This window comes from Phalacrocorax aristotelis, chromosome 1, assembly GCF_949628215.1.
Source record: "Phalacrocorax aristotelis chromosome 1, bGulAri2.1, whole genome shotgun sequence".
Taxonomy (NCBI): domain Eukaryota; kingdom Metazoa; phylum Chordata; class Aves; order Suliformes; family Phalacrocoracidae; genus Phalacrocorax; species Phalacrocorax aristotelis.
In genome coordinates, this window is record NC_134276.1 from 55,858,280 (window position 1) to 55,870,856 (window position 12,577).

The 12,577-nt window shown below is 38.3% G+C and overlaps 1 protein-coding gene across 3 annotated transcripts in view; it reads left to right on the plus strand.

Annotated features, from left to right (window-relative positions):
• Nucleotides 1-12,577, plus strand: part of GPC5 (glypican 5) — a 763,124-nt gene that overhangs the window by 262,610 nt on the left and 487,937 nt on the right. For all 3 annotated transcript variants that reach the window (XM_075089583.1, XM_075089590.1, XM_075089601.1), the window contains exon 6: nucleotides 2,735-2,855. In XM_075089583.1, coding sequence (XP_074945684.1) covers nucleotides 2,735-2,855 — 121 coding nt within the window. The remainder of the gene's footprint in view (nucleotides 1-2,734; nucleotides 2,856-12,577) is intronic.

Here is a 12,577-nt window from a genome sequence, read left to right on the forward strand (position 1 = left end):
TTTGGGTTTTGTTTTTTTTTTATCCCTAGAAGCTACCAGAAGATTTGTTGACCCTACTCACCTTACTGCGTTAAACATTGCCCCAAGTCTACCAGGCAGGCTGCAGATTTTGTACACACCCCTATAAAAGGCTTTACCCCATCACTACAAGACAGCACAAAAAGCTGTCTTCTATAAACCAAAATACTACTTTGTGAAGGATATGAACCATTCATATATTCAGTGTATTCAACAGTGCTATGAAGATTTTTTAAAAACTCATTTCAACTACCATGTTCCAGTGAACTACATTAAGTACATTAAGCCTGGATGTCCTGATTGTGCCCCATTAACATCTATTCCAAGTAATAGTATGGCTAGTGAATCAGTAATGGGTTCCATAATAGCTTTTAGTAATGAGCTTATTATTTTTAGTATTTACCTTTATCTGATACAGTGTGTCCTGAATATTGGATACAGCTGAGTATTTTCTCAAATGAAGAATGAATAAAGCTGGAATCTTTAACTTGTGAATCATCCTAGGTGATCATTGCTGTGATATCTTGATACATAATTGAATTTAAATTTGGTATTATCTCTGCTTCCAGTGAACTTGATTGCATACAGAAGAAATAGAGACTACACTTGCCCTAAATAACACACACAGAGCTGTACACAGAAGGTCTAGAATTTTAGTATTTACTGTGTGAAATCAAATGGTTTAAAGGACTTAAGCAATGAAAGACTCATGGCTCGGCTCTTAATACCTTAAAAATTGGGGGAAATTTTGCTGAGCCTCAGAATCAGTTCACTTTTGAAGCATTTTGCAGAACTTGTAGTTCAAAAAGTATCTTCTTGTAATGCCTAAAGGAGCTACTAATTTGTCGCACCTATAGAAGGCAAATTGTGCTCTCTGGGACCTATGGAAAACTTAGAGTAATTTTGTATGACAGGGTTAATTTATGTCTATGAGCATGGCCAATATAATTTCAGGAATGGTATCTGGGTCCGTGTATGCTTCCTTAGGAATATCCTCAATCTTGCTTAAGGTGATATTTAAGCAAAGCTCAAAGACAAAATATTGTTGTCTTTGCTTGCTTTAATGAACAATGTTCGTTGTTGAGCATACATGGAAGGTTTCAGCAGGGCTAAGAGGGCCTGCAATGTTTTTTCATAGAACAGATTCTGCAAAATTTGAATATGCTGTGTTGTCTATGCTCATATGCAGATCTGATAGGCAGGAATTAGGCATTTCTTTACTCCACCTCTGATAGCGTTCTTTCTTTTTCTTACAGTGTAACAGCTGGCAAAATATTTTTGAGACAGAGATGTATAGAGCTATCCTCTTGTAGAGTATGCAGATAAAACCTAACATATGGAGAGTATTTGCATAATATACAGTATCTATGATGAGAAGGTAGATATACAGTTTTTCTTGCATAACTTAAGTATTACATATAACATGGGAAGTTGAATGAAGAATTACATCTTAATAAGCCACAGAATTCTGCTAGGTGGTTATTTTTAGTCTCTGTATTTTGAGTTTTGATATATCAGAAACAATGTTCTACTTACTAGAGCAGTTCTTTCTTGAATGAGCATATATTTGGTTTCTCTTGCTTCTTTTTTCTGTATCTATCTATTAAGTAAATTTTGGCCTTGTCGTGATTTAGCCCCAGACAGCAACGAAGCACCACACAGCACTCACTCACTCCCTCCCAGTGGGATGGGGGAGAGAATCAGAAGAGTAAAAGGGAAAAAACTCGTGGGTTGAAATAAAGAGTTTAATAGGTAAAGCAAAAGCTGTGTGCAGAAGCAAAGCAAAACAAGGAATTCATTCACTCCTTCCCATGGGCAGGCAGGTGTTCAGCCATCTCCAGGAAAGCAGGGCTACACCACGTGTAACAGCCGTCACTCCAAGCGTCCCCCTCTTCCTTCTTCTTCCTCAGCTTTATATGCTAAGCATGATATCATATGGTGTGGGACATCCCTTTGGTCAGTTGGGGTCAGCTGTCCTGGCTGTGCCCCCTCCCAGCTCCTTGTGCCCCTGGCAGAGCACGAGGAGCTGAAAAAGTCCTTGACCAGTGTAAGCGCTACTTAGCAACAACTAAAACATCTCCCCATTATCACCACTGTTTTTAGCACAAATCCAAAACATAGCCCCATACTAGTTACTATGAAGAAAAGTAACTCAATCCCAGCCAAACCAGGACAGGCCAACTCTGGACTTATATCAGTTATGTAATGCTAAATAATTTATGCACAATTTGGCTGTTGCCCTGCAATAAATATTCAATCTGTATGTGCATTCACAAAAACACCGGGAAACTTCAGGTGTACTTCTGAACATACAGTGTGTCTAGAATCTGGAGTTTGTTTTGAAAACCTGAAATGTCATTCATTTAGGCAATCACCATGTAGTTTGTATTTAGCAAAACCAAAATGGAGGACAGTCTTTGCACACACTTTAAAACATGCATAAAGATGAATGTTTTGTGCTTCAAAATGTGAATATGTCTTTTCTTCTTAAAGTCTGTAGTAAAATTAAAGCTATAATAAATAATACAACTTTGTGGAATGTAGTAATTATATTATGCTGTAATTATTTTCTGTGAAAATATATGCACAAAATTAATGCATCTCATTAAAGTGGAATTTTGGTGCCATAAGAGTTAATACAAACTAGAAAATGACTCTCTGAGAGTAGAATAACTTACCAAACCATTTTTGTGTGTGTGTTTGTGTATTAAACTAGCTATACTCATCGTGTGGTTGGCAGTGGAATCAAAGCTCAGTCTGCAAATCCAGAAGTAAAAGTGAAGGGAACAGATCCTGTAATAAGTCAAATTATTGACAAGCTGAAACATGTTATTCAGGTAAGCTGCTTTTACCTATAGATATAGTATAGTACTAAAGACCACCTTAGCAGTGAAAGTATTAATTTACTGTACATTAAAGGTTAATTGTTAATTCAAATTACTGATCAGTGCACATCAACACCGAAACACTACTTGCTCTCTGTCCTACTTCAATTATTGAAAATTATTTAGTTAAGAGGTTTGCATGTGGTAGATGATCCTAAGAAGGAAGACTCTGGCAGCTGAGCCATTTGTACCCATGAGTACCACAGGTCAGCATTGCAGTTGAGTGTACAGAAGCACAAACAGTATGATTTAGGGATATTGACTGGGTGCATATCTTTAGGAAACAATAAAACATAATTTTCCTCTTCACTCTTTACTAAATCTGGGTTCTTCCTTAACTGGTCTTGCTGCAAGGCTTTTTGTTTAGATGCCAGATAGAAGAACTAGGAAGTTTGAACAAGAATAGCATGCTTGCTAAAGGAGCTGATGTTCTTTACCTGATGTACATACCCGTGAGTTACTAAATTCAAGGCTTACTAGGCAATCAGTTCCAATATGGTTCTGCACAGTCATACTATTGTAATACGTTTAAGGGATTACAGTTTTCTTTTGTTACAAGCTGTATCTGTATGCACAGACAGCTAGAACTACCGGACAAAAACCTGATTCTATTGAAACCAACAGTTATTTTGCTGACAACTTTGTATTTCAGTTTAAAAATACAAGTTTCCACTCTGATCTGAAGACTCAGTGATAAGAAATGTTCTACTGGCATTTCTTGTCAGTGACCCATCTAACCCAGTATCCTCTCATCTGCACTGGTAAAAGGAGTGGCTATTTAAGAAGGGCATGCAAGCTTGGCACCTTTATGGTCTCCACTCCCCTTGTATACCTCTTTCCCCAAACAGGAGAATTAGAAATACTAGACAGCTCTTCCTTGCCTATTGCATTTAGTTTCATCTAAGGGCTTGCTTTAATTTTGTTTTTCCATCTTCTTGGCAGCTTTTAAATATAGTTTCCCAAATGGTTTCTGGAGTTGAAATAAGCAAGCCATTCTAACATTACTGATAGCTTCATGATAAACTCTCTTGGTTCTTATTTCTCTCTTTGTGAAAAATAACTCCTCTCTGACAACAAAGGAAAGAGTGGTGAAATAGAAAAAAAAAGAAAGAAAAAATTTCTTTTCTGTCAGTAGGGTTGTGTTCTGGGAGAAGTGGTATCCAGATTGAAGCTCAAAGGCAATCATTATTTCTTCCTCCTTAAAAAAAATATCTTTTGTAGCCCTCCAGCTTCAGCATGCTTTTGTCTCTTTCTTTATTAAAATGGTGACTACAATGGTGAGAAAATGAATACAGTTTTCCCTCCAAAGAAATGCTATGACTTAATTAAGAACTACAAATTACTGTGCAAAGAAAAACATTGCAAATCTTCCTGGGTAAGTCTCAAGGTCTTTCATCTATCAGGAATGCCCTCTTTCTTTGATATTAAATCTGCACTGTATAGTTTATTGTGTTGTTTTCCTCTAGAGACTAGGAGTTGTGTTGTTTCCCCCTCGAGTGAGGATCTAAAAGAGTGGATTAGAACAATTCCATTACAAGGTATTTCATTTTGAGAGCTTATTTGCCCTTGTCCCAAAAGAGGAGAGTGGGTCTCGGGCAAAAGGACATATAATTTACATACTGTAAGTATTACTAACATCCAAATATGTTATCTTTCTATGGGACGGTTTCATTTCTTGCAGCTCTGAGTATGGAAATCGGGTCAGGGGATAAAGAGAGCGTCAAATCCCTTAGAGACCCAACATATAACTGCTTTTCCTCAGATAAAAGGGCTGAAGAAACTGCAGAAAAAGCTTTCTTCTCTACCATTTTCAGCTTGGGAAATGAGGATGGGGAACGTAAATTAGAGATTCAATACAAAAGATCACCTTTTTGTCCTTTGTGATATGAAAAGGATGAGTTGCATATTAAGCTTATGATGGACAGATTAAATAAGGGGAGTTTAATGGGTTGTGGTGCTGCCTCCAGAGATAGACAGGGTTATACTTAAGACCAGCACTCTATCCAAACAGTATTACTGCACCGCAAAATTTTAAATAGCTAATTTCATAGAAAAAAGTAATTTTTGTCCTGTTTTTCAGAATTAATAATTCCTGAAATCTGTAAAGGTATATATACTTGAATTTGCTTTAAGGTGACACAGATTGGCAGGGTGACATATAGCTTTCTATTTGTGTAAGCAACTATATATATTTTTATATATATTCTATGTTGCTGTAACCTTGCATGCTAAACAAGTACATTTTTGTTATTTAGTTGTTATTTGTATGTAGCCATTTGCTTTCTGTATTAGGAGTGGTAATTCAGCTTTATATGACTTTTCACATCAGCTTTTAAACATTTCAAGATGCAGGATATTGAAGTAGCATTTCTCCCTGTCCCATGATGTCATGATAGGATATGGTCCTTCCTTCTCAACCACAGTCAGAGCTCTGTGTATTAGTAGTAAGTATTGCTTGATTTTTCTTTTGCTTTTGCAGCCTGTCATGGTACCAAAGCTTTCAGGACTGAATAGTCTCTTCCAATTTGTAAATATCAATACATGGCAAAGAATCAGAAGCTTTGCTTCTGGTACTTCTTACAGTGAAAATGGTGAAATGCACTGAAATGTAATTTAATCAGTGATAACCTGTGGCATTTGTTTGCAGCAGGGGTGGAACTCAGTTCTTTAATCAGATACCTGCATTTAGGTGTTTAAGCTTCCTTTATATGTAGATCTAGTCATCGACCTTAGAGAGCTGTTTATTTGGCCATATGTAAATCCATGCTTTAGGATAAGAAAAGCAGTAGTTCTTTAGTCTTGCCCACATGTTGGCTTCTACATTATAGACACCTGCAGTTTGGTGTCTGGTCTGAAGAATTTCACCCTCGTGTCATGTTTCTGAGCCCTTTCCAAGCAGTTGTTAGTTTGAACACACAAACTAGAAAGGTATCATTTTCTAAGGAGAAATATTTAGCATATACACTGGAAATTCTTATAATGCTACCTTCTGCTTTTCCAAAGGCTATGTTGGACCACATGATCATCAAACCATAAGCAAACTTAAAGTCTACTTGAAAACAAAGTCTTTTGCTTTTGCTGGTGTCTGAGCTCGGCTGGAGTACTCAGGATAATTTTTTTCTTTGTCTGGCTTTTAATTTCTCTAAAATAACTCTCTTTATTTTGGAGATCTTAGGTACAGTTCAGACAGCCAGGAACTTGTAAAGATACATACAAACATTTGGGGAGCTCTTAAAAAGAAATAAATCTCATTTTATGATTATACATTCTTTTCTAATGGTTATAAAAAAGAGAGATTATTAAATGGTAGAAGGATTATTTTGAAGAAGATGACCAGTTTTGCATTTAGAATACATAATTTAAGTCAGATTGGCAAATACATACTGCTTACATTTGTCCTCCCAGACCAGAAAAAGTAATTCTCTCTAGTAAATCCAGGGCAGAAAAACTTTCTTAGAAAGTTCCATTGTTTTCTGAAACCTTCTTTCCTCTCTGTCATCAAAGCAGATGGCCCCTTTTCTCAAGAATTACACTAAATTTCCCTTCTGTCAAGAATCCCAGAATGAGGACAGAAAGTGAATATTCAGAGATATAAAAGGAGAGTCCATTTAAGGGAACCCAGTGAGCTCTCAGGAAATGAGACTATACATATTTATTGTACAAATGATTAAATATTATCAAGTAGCAATAGAAGAACAGATATCTTAAAGATCCCTTCCTGCTCACCTTTAATATGCACATAAGAAAACAGATCAAAGACCATTCTGCACTGTGTGCAGAAGAGAACAAATGTCTCCTAGTATCTCCTCTTTTCTTGCAAGGTAAAAATAGCAGTGCATAAAAATCCCAAGCAAAGAATCGGCTTTAAAATATGTAAACATACAATGTTTAAACATACTCTGTTTTCTATGTTCTATTCCACTAAAAACTTCAAACCACTGAAACCTAACTTGTTGCATAAGGAAGAGTATCTTTTCCCAGGGGACTGTGGTTTCTGGGCACTTCTCCTTTGTGAGTGTCTTACTGTAATCCCCCTTCTTTTTCTGTAAATAGTGGATTTACCAAAAATCAATAGAACTTTTTTATTCCATTGGACCCTGTCTACTATAATCTGTGCTCTGGACTCCACAGGTCCGGAGCAACAAAGTACAATCATAGCAACAAAGTACAAATAGAGGAAGTAACATGAACTCTGCTCAACCAGTCAGTGCTGCAGATGACTTGACAAAATCACCTCCTTTTGTAAAAATCTTTACTTATACAGACTGGTGTTTTAGAGAGTTTTAAATGATGGGCTTTTCTTCATTCATTTATCTTCACGGTAGGCAAGTAATGGGTTCAGTGCATAGTCTCTTACATACTGCAATCTGCAACTATCACTTTAATAGGCAATCATGATAAGCAAAGTCAGTTGCATATGGCAGCAATAATAATGGTAATTATTTTTCTTTCCTCCCCTATAATTTAAAAACATGACTCATTTGTCTTTCCTGCAAGTGCAAATACTGAGGTTGTGAAGTAAGTATGATACTTTGGTGCTGCGATTACAGGTGATTGGACCTTGGTCACTTCAATGTATTTCTTCTTTCAGAAGACAATCTCAAAAAGATGCTGCTTTTGAAAATAATAGACGTTACCTGGAGCTTGTATTTAGAGGTGAAATAAAGACTTCCTAATTTTAGGAAATCCTGCCATAGTAGAAAATAACCCTATGTCTGTCTGTCTAAATTAGGCAGACCAAATCTCCCTCTGGAGACCTCCAGAGGCACCTGCCACTCTATTGACTATACTGGAAATTTAAATGCTTCTATTAGGATAAATGATTTCCTGTTTCTAGGTACAACAAAAGATGTGCCTGGGCGTATTTGGAAAGGATCCCATGTTATACTGCTATACCACTGGACTGCTAGCTGATATATACGGAATAATATTTACTTTCTCCTCAAAGGGCTGAAAACTGTCACTAATGGAAGTGCTGCCTACATCCTTTAAGTGAATAAAGGCCACTACTTCATGAGACATAAAATGTAGGTGACAATCTAATTTTTCCTTTACTACTGGTCATTATTATGGCATGGGAAGTGTAAGCTCTGTGTTTCACTATGCCATCGTTTACCCATTTAACCAGCTCAAAAATAGTGAGGTGAGATTTTGTTTTGACACTTATTTTTCGTACTAACAACCAAACTTTTCAGCTGTTTATCCTAAAGCTTTTATCGATATACCACAGCACAGGCAAAATAATATGTGTTTTCGTAAGAGCTGTTCAAGTACATATTGGAAATTGTGAGGGAATACATTACCTGAGTCCTCATCTGCATGTACAAAGAACCATGTTTTTAAATTATTCATATGCGAGATGTGGCACTTGCAGTTCTGCCTTTGATCACTGATATCAAGTTTGTGCCTTCTTTAGTGTTATGATAATCATCTAAGAGTTAAAATCCCTCTGCTTCTTAGAATAGTTCAAGCTGCTTTATAAAGGTAATGGATTATACATTCTGATGACTCTGTTCGTGACTGAAATACAATTCTTTCTCATGGAATGAGTGAATTCTCAAGAGTACAGCACTTAACAGTCTCAGATACTTAGGGCCTTAGTTTGATACACTCTTCAGTAACATGATTTTGGAGACTCCCTTTGAAACATCTTTTTGTTGTTGTTGATAGATTGTATTCGGCTCTTTGCACCATTCAATACCAGGTACCCCATAGAGGTAACTGGGAGGTAAAATTTCAGTGCACTTTGTGCAACAGCCATTCAACATTCACTGATGTTGGAATTTCTTGCAGCTGTGTTTGCTCCTAAACAGCCTATTTATTATTTTTATTGCAATAGGAAAAACTGCCTTACAAGTTTTGTTTTGTTTTTCATATTATGAATGCATATCTAAATGTTAGTTTTGCTTTAGATTTTGTTTTTACTGCCTTTTTCATGTTTTAGTTTCTTCCAAAGTTAGAACAATCCTGCAGGTACAGAATAGGTCAGTATCTCGATTATGTTAATTTTTTTCCCAGTGATTTGTTGGCTCTCCCTTTCATATTTGATGTGTTGGCTCCTTCTTTTGTTTTATTTCTGGAATTAATACAAAGTTACTGTCTTTTTGAAATCAATCCCTTGGACAAATTCCATCCTTGGCAAGGCATGAGAACAGAATATTAGTGTGACGTGTCATATTAGGATATTCCTACTTGACAGAGAAGCCTATTTCGTATTTGTTGTGTGAGCTGTTCCTGTCTTTTGGCACATCTATGGAGAGCTGGATGATCATGCTGTATTGCCGTGAGCTCCCTCCGACTGCTAGCTGGTGACGAAGATGTGTTAAATACTTGAGTATTACCACAGCATGTAAAATATTGGCATAATTTCTGTAAAGCTATTAAAGAGTTAGAAATGAGATGGGAAATTATTTTCTGAGTTTCACCCTCCTTCTTTTAAAATACACTTCAACTGTGTGGTGGGTTGACCCTGGCTGGACAACAGGTGCCCACCAAGCTGCTCTATCACTCCCTCTCCTCAACCGGAAAAGGGAGAGAAAATATAACAAAATGCTTGTGGGTCTGGATAAGGCCAGGGAGAGATCAATCACTAATTAGCATCACTGGCAAAGCAGACTCAACTTGGGGAAATTAGTTTAATTTATTACCAATCAAATCAGAGTAGGATAATGAGAAATAAAACCAACTCCTAAAACACATTCCCCCCACCCCTCCCTTCTTCCCAGGCTCAAATTTGCTCCCAGATTTCTACCTGTCCCCCCGCAACCAGCACAGGGGGACACGGACTCGGGGTACGGTCAGTTCATCGCACTTATCTCTGCCGCTCCTTCCTTCTCAGGGGGAAGACTTCTCATACTGTTTCCCCTGTTCCAGCGCAGGGTCCCCCCCATGGGAGACAGTCCTCCTTGAACTTCTCCAACATGGGTCCTTCCCATGAGCTACAGTTCTTCATTAACTGCTCCAGCTTGGGTCCCCCACAGGGTCACAAGTCCTGCCAGGAGCCTGCTCCAGTGCGGGCTTCCCACAGGGTCACAGCTTCCTTTGGGCATCCAGATGCTCTGGTGTGAGGTGCAGGTGGATATCTGCTGCACTGTTAACCTCCATGGGCTGCAGCAGGACAGCCTGCCTCTCCATGGTCTTCAGCATGTGCTGCAGGGGAAGCTCTGCTCTGGTGCCTTGAGCACCTCCTCCCCCTCCTTCTTCACCGACCTTGGTGTCTGCCATTTCTCTCACATATTCTCACGCATCTCTCCCAGCTGCTGTTGCACAGCAGTTTTTTCCCCTTTTTAAATATGTTATCCCAGAGGCGCTACCACCATCATGGATAGGCTCGGCCTTGGCCAGTGGTGGGTCCCTCTTGGAGCTGGCTGTCATTGGCTGTACTGGACATGGGTGAAGCTTCTAGCAGGCACCGGTGTAGCTCCCCTGCTACTGAAACCTCTCCATGCAAATGCAATACAAAGTTCCAACCTCAAAAATGCATATTAGAGTGCAAGATCACTGATGCTTTTGCATCTCTTAAGAGTGAAAAGGTTTTCTTCATAGTTCTGTAATGACAATGAATGTATATGCCCTCTTAGTTGCTCACAAAGGTGGGCTTTCTGTATTTCGAACTCAAAGCACTGAAAGTTATATGAACATTCTGAGAGGACAATACGTCCTGGAAAATTATGTGCAAACCCCAACCTACATATGGTTTACAGGTGAAAGGCAGAGAAGGAAAAAGTGGCATTAGGAGGGCATGAAGTTGAGCCCATATATCTCTTAGTGTTGGGGTGCTGAGGGGATAAATTCAAAAGAATGGGTCACCAGCCATATAGTCCTTTTTGTCAGTAATTTAAATAAAAGCCCAATAATCTTTTTCCTGGTTTGTTTTGTTTTTTACTAACTGGCTTACCAAAGTTTTGAAAGGCTAATCAGAGTCCTAATCATTTAGCACAAATGATCCTCATTCTTGTGTACTATCTTTTTAAAATAGGATTCGTGCTTCAATGAAAAGATTTTTATTTCACTTACTGTGAATAACAAAAGGAAGAGAATGTACATTGCACAGAGCTTTGTAACTAAGTTTAAGGTTCAGATTTGTGTAAAACTCTAAATGAAAAAATTAAAATCCATTTTCGCTATTTTTTCTTCTTCTGTTGCTTATAAAGCACTGCACAGTACACAGTGAGAAAACATGCATTGATGCAACAGAGAGATACTATCAATTCTTATCCATTTAGTGCAGACAACAGTGGCACAGAAAACAAAACAGCCTTTTCTAGCTACTTAGGTGGATAGTGACACTAACACAAGTTTTCATTATGGTGCAGATGCTCTCTACAAAAGCCTGTTTGCACCTAAATTGCTTGCTGCTATAGCTGGTGAAAACTGCTTGTGTTAGGGTTTCTTAGCAAAACAGGAATGTTGGTCTATCTTTCATTTTTAAGTACAATATTAAGTGAAGGAGAGTTTTGAGATTTTGGAAGAGTTATAGCTATGGCAAACAATGTGATCTGGGGCACTGATTTTGTGATGCTTACTTTAGAGAATCTGATCTACTTTACTGTTTGCAAAGCTGTGGAAAGGAAATTATTTTTTCCTGTTCATAATTTATCATTTATGCTCCTTGACTCTCTTAAAAATGGATTTTTAAAAAAACACTTTTAATACTTTCTTTTGAACTTCCCATAACTTTGGCTATAGATCTCAAAGAAAAAAAGCAGTTTTATCCCCCTACCTGTTGTGGTATAACCCTGGTCGGCAATGAAGCACCACACAGCCGCTCGCTCACTCCCTCCCAGTGGGATGGGGGAGAGAAGCAGAAGAGTAAAAGGGAAAAAACTCGTGGGTTGAGATAAGGACAGTTTAACAAGCAAAGCAAAAGCCATGCCCAGAAGCAAAGCAAAACAAGGAATTAATTCACTCCTCCCCATGGGCAGGCAGGTGTTCAGCCATCTCCAGGAAAGCAGGGCTCCATCACGCGTAACAGTTACTTGGGAAGGCAAACGCCATCACTCCAAATGTCTCCCCTTCCTTCTTCTTCCCCCAGCTTTATATGCTGAGCATGATGTCATATGGTGTGGAATATCCCTTTGGTCAGTTGGGGTCAGCTGTCCCAGCTGTGCCCCCTCCCTTCCTGGCTTCTTGTGCAGCCGGCAGAGCATGGGAAGCTGAAAAAATCCTTGACCAGTGTAAGTGCTACTTAGCAACAACTAAAACATCAGTGTGTTATCAACATTATTCTCATACTAAATCCAAAACACAGCACTGTACCAGCTACTAGGAAGACAAATAAGTCAATCCTGGCTGAAACCAGGACACCACTTCATGGAAGTAGTAGAAATTCTGAACGTGAAAAGGAGATTCTGATGCCTTTAACTTCCAATCCCAATTTAGAAAAGGAAGGGACTATATATATTGATATATAATAGGATAAATTAGAGAGTTCAAGAGAGCCTCAGGGCCCTGATGCAGTAGTCAGAATGGTATTCACTCAACTTCTCATCAACTTTGGTGGGCTCCAGAAGCATAAGGGTTAGTCTGTGAAGCCTGGACATTTTTGCTTTCTTCTACGATTTCATCAGAGAATAGAAAAATCCCTTCTTTTTGCAGTGAGGTAGTACCCCATTAGTTGTATAGATGAATGTGACATATTGCATAATGTATTTTTGGGGGAGATTTGTGCTTTT